Genomic DNA, 13,813 nt, shown 5'->3' with positions numbered 1-13,813 from the left:
CCCACGCTTTCTCTAAAATTTAAAAAAAAAAATTTTTTTTTTTAATTTAAAAAAGAAATAGATCAAAAGCTTTCCCCAGATTCTCAAAAACGTCAAGTACAGAAACTTTAAAAATCTCTGCTTAACTAAAATCAATGAAAAGAGCTATTATAATTTAATTTCTTTCTTTAATCCATATATAAACAAGCCAATTGCTAAATTAGCTTCTAGTTTATCCTTTTGGAAACCCTAACGACACTTATCATTCAAACTTAGAACTTATAAAAATTTGGGTTACACTTTTCAGACTACAGGAACAGATACAAAGGTAATTAAGGTCATTCTAAATCTTAAGAAGAGTAGTCTTGCAATGTTCTATTGAACATCTGCTAAAAGATGTGCCGATTAATTGGAAAACTGAGACAAAGGTGCTCTCCCGTCAAGAAGGGATTTCAACACTGCTAGTTGCATCATTCAATGCACAGGCAAGAGCATTACACATTTAGCACAAACACTGAATTAAAAAGTCAGGAAGTTTAGGTTCTAATACCAGTTTTATTTGCAACTAATCACATACAAATCACTTACCTATAAAATAATGATTAACACCGATTCTCTAATTCACAAATATATCACGAAACCAAAATTCTTCCCAAGAAAACTTCTTTGTAAACCAAGATATCACTGCTACTTAGCTTTTACCTAACTCAAAGGTTGAGAATGACAAATCAGGGAATTTGTCACTCCTCAATCGTTTGCATACCTTAATTCTGCAGATGGACAATCTGGTTAAGATCAGCACTGTCCTATTTCAACCTTACAAAACAAAAAGCTACCCACAAGAAGTTACTGGTGAAGAAAAAATTGGCCAAATACACTACTGAGACACAGCTTTGTGTTAAGTACAGTGCTCGTAACAACCCTGCTGTTAAATAGAACAAAACGTAGTCTTACACAACTAAAAGCATGTTTGCCCTTTTGAAGGAACACGTACTGTTAGGACAAGCATCTTATTTCACTAAAAATGTTAAACAGGAATGTTTTGTAGTATCTTCAAATGGCCAATCAAAATGGCTGACAACCTTTTTTTCTTTTTTTAAACCTTTTGTGTCTCCCTTTCTCCATTTTCATCCTATGGTATTTCATTAAAAAATTCAGGTCCCCACCTGAGAGCACAATCCTCTGTACTCAGCCAGGGTGTAAGAAATGTTAGCATTCTGTCACTAGAGCATAAACGTCGAAGAGGAATTAGCATGTTACTAAATGAAGATTCAAGAATAAAATTCTAACTGGGTATAGAAAAAACATATACACCATAAGCAACCGGTCATTATCACGTGTATGTAGCGTGACAACCATATCTAGTAAACCCTCAAGAGGTAAGCACTTGTATTTAGCAATGTCAGTTTTGTTATGATTTAGTCTCTGTTTCTGAACATTCCCTTACGTAGTGTGACAGAAACAAAGACTGGAGCGTGGTTCACAGAGAAACACAGAACAAATACAAATATCCTAATAAAATAACCATGTATACCACTGCTTAGGGAAATATTTTAGACGAAATATACTTTCACTACTGGCCCCAAATGCCATCATTCACTTATGTTATTTAACTGTAAACTTTTAATACAAAAATACTTTTAAGCTGATAATAACATTTAGTGACTTACAAAAACTGACAATATTTCAATGCTACACAAAACAGTTCTATACACAACTTAAAGTTTTAAAGTCCTTTGCTGGCACTTGATTTTATAGTTGATAGACACAATATCTACTGATCTCAATAAAATACTGTTCTTAGCTTACACGTATTTTCAAAACGAATATTATCTCATTAAACAGCAAAGAATAATCACATTTTGCTGACAAATCTCAGATGAACACTAAAATTGTACAGCCCAAGTATTTTAAGAATCACATAAACTTTTTAAGACAATGGATACAAATTTACACAATCGTCTCCAGTGAAAAAGAGGATTATTCCTCTGATTCTGTGAAGCATGTATCAAGTATAGGTCAAAAATGTGAAGCGACAAAGCAAGTTAGTTTTGTTTTTGTTTTTTTTAAGGTTTCTCAATGACTGGTGACACTACTAGAACAGATGGAAAACTGGTCACTGTTTGCAAATACACATTTTATATTACAAATTTAAAACAAATTTCTTTCCAAACAGTAGAATCCTGTTTTTTTTGCTTCGTTTTTACTTTTAGTGAGCTTACTGCCATTCTGCACATCATTACAAATGAAATCACCAGTCACATTAAACATATAAGCTTTCTTTGTTTCTCTTCTTCACACAGGGGAGGTAACTAAACTAAAACCTGGCAAACTATATTTAAATTAGAACACATTTTGTAATAACCCACTAATTTAAAGTTTTGGAAACCTACTACCCTGTTCTGAAGGAAAATATATACTTTCAAAACCCCACCTGGTAATTCCTAGCCAGTAAGTTTTCTATTTTAAAAATCAAAATTCAAGTCACAGTACTTGTGGCACGAAACAGTATATAAGATTTAAGAACAGAAGACTAAATTAGTATAATTGAACATAAACATACCAAACAATCAAATCAATATAGGACTTTTAGAACAGTAAATTATTAAATAGGTTGATTTCTTTGAGTGTATAAACTCCCTAACATTAAATATGTTAGTATTTCAAACAATACCCTTTCTAAACCAAACCTGAAATTAATCAACCTGTTTTGTTTTGTTGTTTTCCCAGCAAAGAGAAAGGGTATCTCTTTAAGACACTTTCCAAAGCAGTAAAAACACCGTAGTGTTTCAACCTATCTACAACAAATTCTGATCCTGTGCATTTCACTGAGGAGCTACCTGAACCCACAAATCATCATCAGATAGAGAACTTGAACTTCCTGACTCAGAGTCCAGCTCACTGAATCCACCTAAATCCCATTCAGTACTGGATTCACTCGGCACATCTTCTTCCTCCGTGAGGAAACTGTGACCAGGCTCGAGGCAGGAAGGATAAACACGAGCTGACAGGCAGAAGAAATTGGAATCAAACTGGAAGAGGCCTAACGTGGTACCTATGTTAATCCACTGGTCTCCCCTAGTGTCATATTCATACACGGTCACCCGGTTCTTCTTCCACTGTGGGGTGCGCGACGTGATCAGCAACAGTTTTTGGCCGTGATTGATTATCCGGTAGTTGTTGGTCTCCGACACCAAGGGAATATTATTGATCTGCCTCCACTCTCCTCTGACTGGATTGTAGACCTTCATGACTGGGATGTCACAGATACAGTAGATCTCGTCGTTGAAGACACAGGCTTCCTGAAAGTCATTGCGCTTCAGAGAAACACACTTCAGCCACATATTGTGGCTAGGATCGTAGCAGAACATCCGCTTGCTGTTGAGAGCATAAAGATAGTTCTGAATTACCATTAGATCAAAGGATATAAAAGAATGGGGTAGCGGAGCCACCAGTGCCCACTGGTTTCTCTGAACACTGTAGCATTCCACTTCCTTCAATTTAACGCCGGTAATCGGGTCTCGCCCACCCAAGATGTAGATGTAGCCATTGAGGTAGGCCACATCCATGCCCTCGCGACACAGCAGGCGGTCGGCAAGCTGCTGCCAACTATTCTGGGCTGGCTTATACACCCACAGGTCTTTCCGGGGCTGGGCAGCCAGGTAGATGTCATGGTCTGGAGAGACACAGACAGCTAAGGTGGTTACAGTCCTGGTGTGAGCAAGGCAGGTCAGAGGTGACGGCACTTTGTAAATATCTCCGGTGTATGGGTCACAGCACAGAAAGGGATCCCTAGGATGTCCAAAGAAGATCACCATCTTCTTAGCACACACACCCAGCCTCTGGGGCGGATTTTCTGATGTAGGTACCATAGAGCTGCTGCTGCTACTGCCGCAGCCACTGCCGCAGCCGCTGCCGCCGCCGCCGCCGCCACTGCTGTTGCCGCTGCCGCTGCCGCCGCCGCCACCGCCGCTAGTGCCGCTGCCGCTGCTGCCGCCACTGCTCTCTGGCTTCGGCACCAGAGACTTGCACAACTTGTCACCGTATCGCATCTGCAGAGCCCCTTCGATAAGGTCCAGACAGTACTTCTTCACAATGGTGTTGGTCAGCAGCCCTTCCAGGTAGTCCTTATTTTCATCTGTGAAGTGGGTCCAGCGGACACACTTGAAGACTTCCGCAGCGTTGGGACCCCGCTCCTTGGGAGACGCTTCCAACCACTGCACTGCCACATGACACACGGTCTGCTCAAGCTCTATGTTTAGACTATCAAGGCGCAGGATAGACAGCAACTGAGCGAGGGTCAGGTCTGCCAGAGTCTCTTCCCGAATCGAACCCATCTGGCTGAGCTGCTTGAAGTTGTGGGCGATGAAGGACTGGGCCTGTGATCGCAGTTTGCGATGGCCGAAGGCGTCGGCAAACTTAAAGATGGCAGTGCAATTGGCCAGGTCAAGGCGGCGGGCTAGGAAGGAGGCACAAGCTTCCCGCACGTACTCGAGCTGCAACATGTCAGAGGCCGCGTAAAGGCGTTCCACGTTGGCTTCACTCAAGGATACACGACCTGTGTAGCAGTAGTCGACCAGCACCTCGAAGGACTCGGCATCCACATCATGCATGGTCACATTCGCCTGGTGGCTCTCGTACATGCCACCTGTGAACATGCTCTTGAAGTAGGGACACGCGGCAGCCAGCACGTTACGGTTGCAGGGGAAGAGGCGGCCGGTGCCAGGCCCGCTGCCAGGTGTCACCACCTCGATGGTCACATCACATAACAGCCGCGCGTCGTAGAAAGACTTCAGCTGCGCCAGCAGGGCTGCAGAATGAGCCGTGTCCTTCAGCTCCTCCGGGCCCGTGAAAAAAGCCGAAACCGTGGGCTTGTGAACCCTCTTGGGCCGCTTCCCACCGCGGGGACTGGCCAGGCGGCGAGAGCGTGGAGCTTCTTCCCGGGACTGCATGGTGGAGATGGCGGCGGGGTACGAGGGCGAGAACGGGTGCAAGGACCGGGCTCTGGCTCCTCCTCGCCCTCTTCTCGCTGGCGCTAGATCGCGGTGTCTCCGGAGAGACTGCAGCACGGGTCCATTTACCTAATTCAGTCTTATGCCGCAGTGCCGCCTCCCTTTATCACGTAGCCAGCGCCTGACTCACCCCTTTCCAGTTCCGCGCCCTTTCTCCGCCTCAGCTCGCTTTACAGAACCCGCTGGACGGAACCGAGATCCGCCACTGCCGCGCTGGCAATACCGGTAGGCGTCCAAGAGGACTACGGTTCCCAGGCTGCCTTTCGCGCCTTGAGGCATGCCGGGACCCTCCAGACTCCAGGGGATAGGCGGACGGACCGAAGCCGCTGTGCATTTTGGGGGTAGTAGTTTCAATACTATCGCGAGATTTATCGGCCGTTCATTGTTTCGGGTGACGGAATTAGAAATCGCTAATTTTCTTTCGTTCTGTTTTATGGTTTAGAACTTTGGATTTGGAATCCAGATGAGACGCCGGATCTGTATTTATCAATTGTTTGGCTTTGCTCTCAGAACTGGTTTTAAAAATGTGAAGAACAACAGTATATCATAGCCCGATGTGACGACGACATGAATTGCGTAGGTTAAATAGGATGCTCTGAATAAATATTTGCGGATTAGGTTAATAAAGTGCTTACGCAGTGTCTATAATGTAAGGGTTAGATAGGTTTTAGCTTTTCTTCTACCATTTGTGAAAAATCAAGCACCTACTCATTTGAAATCAGGAGCCTGGAGGAAAAAATTCAAAATGCTGCAGGTTTCTGCAGAGATTCCACCCCCTCACCCTGCCACCCCCGCCTTTTAATATTTTTTTTCTTTTTCCAAATATTGTTTCAGGTGTACAATATAACGGTTCAATAATTCTATACATTAATGGCTCAGTGCTCATTAAGACAAGTGTACTCTTAATCCCCTTTATCTCTTTCACCATCACCCCACACCCCGCCTCCCGTCCCCTGGCAACCACCAGTTTGTTCTCTATATTTAAGTCTGGGTTTTTTGGCTGTTGTTTGTCTCTTTTTTTTCTTTATCTGTTAATAACGATTTTATTTTTAAGATCAGTTTTAGGTACTCCAAAAACTGAGCAGAATTTGTAGATAGCTTCCAAATACTCCCATCTCCTTACAGTTTTCTCCCATTATTAACATCTTGCATAAGTGTATGTGTTTGATACAGGTGATGAATTCACACCGGTACATAATATTAATTAAAGCGTATAGTTTCTATTAGGTTTCAGCCTTTGTGTTGTACAGTTCTATTGGTATTGAAAAAGGTATAATGTCATGTATCTACCATTACAGTTACAGAATAGTTTCACTGCCTTAAAAATCCTGTGTTCAATCTATTTATGCCTCCTTCTCCCTGCCCTCCAACCACTGATTCTCTTGCTGATTTTCATAGAAACCACTGATTTTCTTGCTGTCTAGGTAGTTTTAACTTTTCCATTATGTCATACAGTTGGAATCCTACCATGTGTAGCCTTTTAGTATGTCTTCTTTCACTTAGCAATATTCATTTCAGGTTACTCCCTGTCTTTTTATGGCTTAACAGCTCATTTCTTTTATCATTGAATAATATTCCATTGTATGGATTTACCATAATTTATCCATCACTCACTGAATGACATTTGGTTTGTTTTGAGTCTTTACAATTGTGAATGAACCGGCTATAAACACACATGTGCTGGTTTCTGTGTGGACCTTAGTTTTCAACTCATTTTGGTAAATACCAAGGAGACTGATTGCTGGGTCCTAGGATAAGGACCATGTTGAGATTTGTAAGGAATTGCCAAAATGTTTTCCAGACTGGTGGCTATCCTGTTTGTGCATTCCCACCAGCAATTAATGAACATTCCTGTTGTTCATTCCATATCCCTCCTAGCATTTGCTGTTGTCAGGGATTTGAATTTTTGACCTACAGATTTTAAACTTGCCTCTGGAAGAATTCTGAAGGATAGGATAGTATTTTAAACATTCAGCGGTATCTGCAGGGCCATTAAAGTTCAGTCTTGGGGAGCAGTATATATGGATTATGTCAAATTATGTAAATAAGGACTATAAATAGATGCTTTGGCGGTCTCAATATTTCAGGTTCGGGAAGCAGTGCTAAAGTCTTTCCGTTAATCTCTTAATGTAAATGTTTATAACTAGTCCAGTACACCTTCTTGCACTACCATCCCCAAATCAATGGAAGATTCTGGAATTCTAATTATTGTGGATAATTTTAAATAAAAATATTTCAACAAAGAGACCCTGTTCTGCTCAGGATCCTTAGAACTCAGTTTCGTACATACTTAAGCATCCCTTGAATTAGTATAATCTGTGCTTCATGAAAGTGTCGAATATTTGTATTTATCAACTTCGTCTCAGGATACAACCCTCAAAATAAATTATGTTCAGTCACTGAGTTTTAACTTCTTCATATATGCCCTTAACAGCATTATTTGCTTTAGACTGCTTTTCACAAAATGTAAAATGTTTATTAGACACTGTACTCTCAGGCCTACAGCAGTATTGTTCAATAGACTTTGCTGTGATGATGAAATGTTCCATATCTACAAGCCAAAGAGAGAAGTCTAGAACAGGTCCTTCTCTCTCAGCCTTCAGAAGGAACTAATCCTGTGGACATCTTGATCTTGGACTTAAAAGTATGAGATTATACATTTCTTTGGTTTACGCCACCCAGTCTGTACTACGTAACAAAGTACCATGTAGACCCTAGAAAACTAATACGTTTGTAATTTTCTGTAATTACGTCTGTAATTTCCCACTAACCTCCCTTGGACTGCATAAATCATACCTGCAGTAGGATTGATCCTCTACCTATTACTTGCCTCTGTCTACATCGTTTTCTGCCTCCTTAGTACCTCTCACTCTATACCATGACTTAGTGCTTAATTCCACTGCCCCAGTAACCTTTCTGGGAATAGATTTACTTCCCAGTAGGAATATCAGGGGTTTTTTGCTCCCCCAAATGCTTCACCATTGAAGTACCTGGCTCTGTACCTATGTTCCTTTGCCTTCTTAGGACTCATTGACCATCAGACTTTTTTTGCTCCTGTTAAAAATCCCCCAATTATTTAAGTACAAATTATGTTAGCTATAATACCTGACTCCCTTTGGGCAGCTCACTCCCTCTGACACAGGCCAAGTCTGGGAGGCCAAACCTCTGCCACTCCCATGCCACTTCTAAGATTACCATGACATATTTAAAACTAGAAGCTCTCCAATATTTTCGCCGTGATTCAAGGCTTTGTTGACACATCTTCTAATAATCCAATCTCTCCAGTAAAGAATCCTAGTGACCAAGGAGACTGGCTAGTTTAATTTAACACTTGTGAGCAATGAAGTAGTTACAGCCAGGTTTCCTTTAGTTCCTAACTCCAATACCATCTGGTCTATATGTGACCCAACACCACTTACTTCACAGTCATTAACTTCTGTTCTTCATTTTTTTGGTTGTTTTTCCACTATACCCCTTCACCCTGACACAAATATCTTTTGGGCTATCACATGGAAAAAATCAACAATACACACGGACTGCCATGCCTGAGGGGTTTCTTGAGGCCAGTAATTATTTCTCTAGGACTCTAAATGCAAACCTGAGAAATCTAATCTTTCCCTGTAATTCTCTCCTTATCCATCATGCAGATGACTGTCTTCTCTGCTCACCTGATTTTAACAACTTGTTTGTTACAAGCTCTTGCCCACAACAGACATACGGTTTCTAAAAACACAACGTAATTTATTCAGCCCCCTCAAGACCATTAGCTAGGACATGCTATCTCCTCATGTGAAGGGACAACTTTGTCCCCTAAATGTATTAACATCACCATTAATTCCCCTTTCCCTGAGACCAAAAGCCAACCTTGAGGATTTCTAGGGTTGGTTGGCTAATTGCTAGAGCCAGACCCCTAGCGTTTTAGCTATTGCCCTCTCTTGTATGCCCTAAGAAAACAATGCCCTTCTCTTTAATTGGGACTCCTCTTCCAGGTCTGCATTTTAAAACCTGAAAACCTCTTTATCTGTTTCTCCCACTTTTAGACTCTCCAGTTACTCATTACCCTCCCCCCCCCTTTTTTTGACAAAAAAGGAAGGACATTCATACCCTTGTTTTCAGGGTGGCTAGAAGCTTTTCTTTGCAAACAGGCTACTGCTACCACTATAGTTAAGCTGCTACCAGAGAGAATTTTCTCTTCTCTGGAATCCCTTTGTTCTTCTCTAGTGATAGAGAAATTCACTTCAATGGTAAGGTTATTCAGGATATTCAACAAGTACCTACGCTGCTACAAAAATTTCACTATTCCTTACCTTCCTCAGTCCTCTGGGGAAAAAACAAACCAGACCAGACCAAACCAGACCAATCACAGTGATGCTCTCAAATTAAAAACAGCCAAACGCTGAGGAACTAAACCTGCAACAGGTTTTGAACTTAGCTGTGATGATCCTTGACCCCTCCTCCTCCAAGCAACATTGATTATTCCCTTATGAAATAATGAGGATTATTATTAATCCTCATTAATACACCAGTGAGGATTCCTTACCTCTTCTGGTCTTAGGTGCCCTTCATTTGATCACTCCAACATCTATCCTTAAATACTGCTAATGTCTTATTAAATGCATGTATTAAACTGCACTCATTTATCATCAACAGGTCAGGTTGACTTTCCCACCACAGTCCTTACACGATCTTCAACTTGGACATTTAATTTTCAGGAAAAGACATCACCAGAAAACCAATATTGAATCCAAGTGGAAGGAATCTTACATTATGTCCTACCCACCAATACTGCCACAAAAACTGTAAGGTAGAATAACACATACTTTATATCTCACCAAAAAATAAATAAATAAAATTGGAATTCACCACTTGGCCTAAAAACAAGTAAAAATCTGAACAGACTGAAATATCAACAACTCTTCTTAGATTCATGACAGACAGGAAAACACTGGGCAAACAGCTGCTCCCAAGACTGAAGACACAGACCCGCGACTACAGGGGGTCACAGCTTACCTGAGCAGACACCCAGCGGCTGAAACTGCTGCAGGAACCAGTGCCAAGGTGGAAAAACCTGAAATATGAAAATTGATGAATTGCTGAGGGCTCAGTGTGGACAACTCGAGAGTTTGCAACTCCAGGGGACCCAGTCATGGGTGGGGGTCGGGTAGTGGGCACCAAATTGTAAGATTTACCTCCAGGAACTTTGACCAGGCTTCACAACAAATATAGAGAAAAATCCCCTCATACTTCCGAAGGGAGAGAGGGAAAAGCAACCATTTTTAAATCCGTCAGAACCCTCTGTTCTTAACAAGGATCATTCTCAGGAGAAACTAGTTAATCAGAGCCTCACCTGCTGGGGTCTTATTGGAGCCTAACTGACCTAAAGGAAGAGAAATACCCACCTCCTGCTCACTCAATCCAAATTGTATCTGACCTAAGGGGAAGGAAAAGAATTTAAAAACAAAAACCTTGAAAGCTCACAGTTCAGAGGTATGAACTCTGAAACCTAATCATAGAATGACAGAACCATAGAACATGTGCCCTCCACACACACCTCACCACCACATCACTACAGGCCTACTTACAACAGTGCCTTTTACCCAGTACATCATGTTTGGCTATGAAGAAAGAAAGGCCAACATCTGAAGAGACAGAGCAGGTGTAGTGTTTATTTTATTTTGTTGTGTTTAATGCCCCCCCTTTTGCATTTGAGTACAGTTTACACACAAGGTTACGTTGCTGTATTTTTAAAAATTAAAGTATAGTTGGCACATAATGTTAGTTTCAAGGGTATAGAGCAAGTTCATTTAATAAGACCATTTGAAGAGACAGAGCAAGCACCAGAACCAGACATGGCAAGGGTGTTGGAATTATCAGACTAGGAACTGGAACAATTATGAATAGCATGCTTAGCGCTGTAGGCTAAAGTAGACAACATGCAAAAATTGGGCAATGTAAGAAGAGAAATGGACATCTTAAGAAAAAAAAAAAAAAAGAAATGATGTAGGTTCCAGTTCAAGATGGTGATATAGGGGCCCCTGGGTGGTTCAGTCAGTTAAGCATCTGACTCTTGATTTTGGCTCAGGTCATGATCTCACAGTCATGAGATCAAGCCCCATATTGGGCTCTGCTTTAAGTGTGGAGCCTGCTTAAGATTCTTTTTCTCTTCTTCTGCCCCTTCTCCACTTGCACATTCTCTCTTTATATATATATATAAAAGAAAAAAAAAGATGATATAGGAAGATTCTAAACTCACTTCCTTCCATGGACAGACTGAATTTAGAGCTATTTACAGAAAAATTTCCTCTGGAAAAAAAAAATTCCTAAAACTGATGGACTGACCCCTTTGCATTAGCAAATGAAGGGGAATCCACATGGAACCAGGTAAGTAAGGCTGAGAACAATCTTGCCATTTACTCCACCCCCAGTGGAAGAACACACAATTGGGAGGGAACTCACAACCCAGAGCTGCTTCATGATGGATGAAGTGTTCATACCCCACCGTGGGCACGCCACCTTTTAAGACCATCAATTAAGAGATGAGCCCCCAAAACATCTGGCTTTGAAGACCATCAGGGCTCCCATCCATAAGACCCAAAGGGCTGCAGGAACTGAGGAATGGCTCTTAAAGGTCTCACATGCAGACTCACCCTTCCCAGGGCCCAGTACAGAAGCAGCCTTTTGGAAAGCACCTGGACTTTACATGAAAGAGACTCATTTGCACATTTAAAGCATTGGTCAAAGGGGCATGGGCTTGATGGAATATTCTCCAGGAATGGAGGCTAGTAGGTGCCATCCTCCTGCTCTCCCTCTACCTTTCTAGAGCCAATAGGCACCGTTTTTTGTTTTTTTCCTTTCCAGCAGTTCTCATCTTTATGCTCCACTAGGTGGACACTGTGAAAATCAATAAAAGGAAAACTCATTTAGAATGGAGTCAGGACTGGGGAATGGGAGGGGGTGGGGGGGGGGGGAAGGCAAGTGCTCAGCCCTACCACTCCTAGCCAATCCCAGTGGATATTACTTTACTTTCCCAGCAAGAGGAAGGAAGGTTTCTTCTTGGCCCCCCTCAACAGTCCAACCAATGAGAGAGAGTCATAACTCAGCCAATGAAAAACCACTATACTTCCAGCTCTCAGTTTAAGCCAATGGAGTTTTTGTTTATAACAGCCCTTCCCAACTCCTCTCTCTTCTTCTATAAAAGAGCTACCTTTCCTTTGTTCTCCAGATTTGCCTGTGGTTTTCTAGCTTGCTTGTCTTAGATTGTAGTCCTCTGCCGTTCCTGGAAAAAAAAAATTATCTTTTGCTGGTAATATAACTGGCAGTTTCATTTGTAAGGTTCATAGCATCCTCTTCCTGCAACAACGTGGATGGAACTAGAATGTATTATGCTAAGCGAAATAAGTCAGTCAGAGAAAGATAAATATCATATGATTTCACTCATGTGGAATTTAAGAAACAAAACATGAACAGAGGGGAAGAGAAGGAAAAATAAGATAAAAATAGAGGGAGGCAAACTATAAGAGACTCTTAAATACAGAAAACAAACTGAGGGTTGCTAGAGGATAGGTGGTAGGGAATGGGCTAAATGGGTGATGGGCATTAAGGAGGGCACTTGTTGGGATGAGCACTGGGTGTTATATGTAAGCCATGAATCACTAAATTCTACTGGAACCATTAGTACTCTATATATTAACTAACTTGGATTTAAATTAAAAAAAAATCATCTTCCATGTTCTCACTCTGCCTTGCTAAAACCAATGGACACCATCTTTTATTTTTTCCATTTTCTTCTTCCTCCTCTTCCTCCTTATCCTCCTCCTCCTTCCCCTTGCACTTCCCCTTCTCCTTCCCCTTAATCACCTGGCCACGGAGGCCTGGGTCCCAAAGGACTGTAACAATCAGAGAGACAGTTATTGGCAGACTCCCTCTCCCAGGGCACTACACAGAGAGCCAACTGAAACACACACCCAGGCTTTCTGAGAAAGAGGCCTATGTGCTTTGTCTAGGAGCTTTGGTCTTGGGGAGCAGTTCTGGTTTGGCACACTTAGAGGGCTCTATGGAGCTATTCCCAGGAAACAGAGACCAGGGGATGCAGTCTTTGTGCTCTCCTGCTGCTTCACTCCAGCTCAATGGTATTTTCCAGAAAGGAGCTTATATACTTGTCTGGTACACTGATTTTTGCAGCTGTATTCAGGGAACACCCCTACATTGCCTGACTCTAGGGGCCAACAGGGCTTAAGCTTGTGGGTCCCACAGGACTGAAACCAACTGAGAAAGAGTTCTTAAACAGATACCACCACGGACATAGCAAGAGGTCACAGACTCAGGAGCTCATTCTTTCTGTGAAAGAGGCCTTATCATCATAGGTGCAGCCCGAGGGCCAGGCTTCTAATTAAATGTACTTATAGGAGCTGACTGTAAACCTTTCCCAAGACCAGGGAGGGAAGGCACTTTCTTTGTGCTCTCCCTCTATTCAATACTCCAGAGTGCCAGCATCTCAGAAAGCAAATCTTCATACGTTTCTGGTGCCTGGCTTTGGAGGCCAGGAGGGCTTGCAGTCCTGGATTCCATGGGATTGTAAAAATCAGAGATGGTTTTTAGCTGTCTACTACCCCTAGGGCACTGCACAGACAATAGTCTGAAACACTGAAAGAAAAAATTAAATAGAAGTAAAATTGATATGCCAAGAGAGAAGAGAAAATATAATTATATAAAATGCACTTCAACACCTATTAGAAATTGATCGGTCCAGCAGGCAGAAAATCATTAAGGATATATATAGTAGCACTCTCTTATCCATGGTTTTGTTGTCCATGGTTTCATTT

The 13,813-nt window shown here is 41.9% G+C and overlaps 1 protein-coding gene across 1 annotated transcript; it reads right to left on the bottom strand.

Annotated features, from left to right (window-relative positions):
• Positions 1-514: 514 nt before the first annotated feature.
• LOC106987223 (kelch repeat and BTB domain-containing protein 6) lies at positions 515-5,252 on the bottom strand. The gene has a single exon (XM_015085466.3). The coding sequence runs from the start codon at positions 4,929-4,931 to the stop codon at positions 2,805-2,807; it is 2,127 nt and encodes a 708-aa protein (XP_014940952.2). The 5' UTR covers positions 4,932-5,252; the 3' UTR covers positions 515-2,804.
• Positions 5,253-13,813: the final 8,561 nt, after the last annotated feature.

This window comes from Acinonyx jubatus, chromosome A1, assembly GCF_027475565.1.
Source record: "Acinonyx jubatus isolate Ajub_Pintada_27869175 chromosome A1, VMU_Ajub_asm_v1.0, whole genome shotgun sequence".
Classification (NCBI taxonomy): domain Eukaryota; kingdom Metazoa; phylum Chordata; class Mammalia; order Carnivora; family Felidae; genus Acinonyx; species Acinonyx jubatus.
The sequence above is the reverse complement of the archived record's forward strand: the minus strand, read 5'-3'. Positions and strand labels throughout refer to the sequence as shown.

What these genes read in the sequence shown, in the direction of transcription:
- LOC106987223 (XM_015085466.3), bottom strand. Translation starts at nt 4,931, where the DNA reads ATGCAGTCCCGGGAAGAAGCTCCACGCTCTCGCCGCCTGGCCAGTCCC.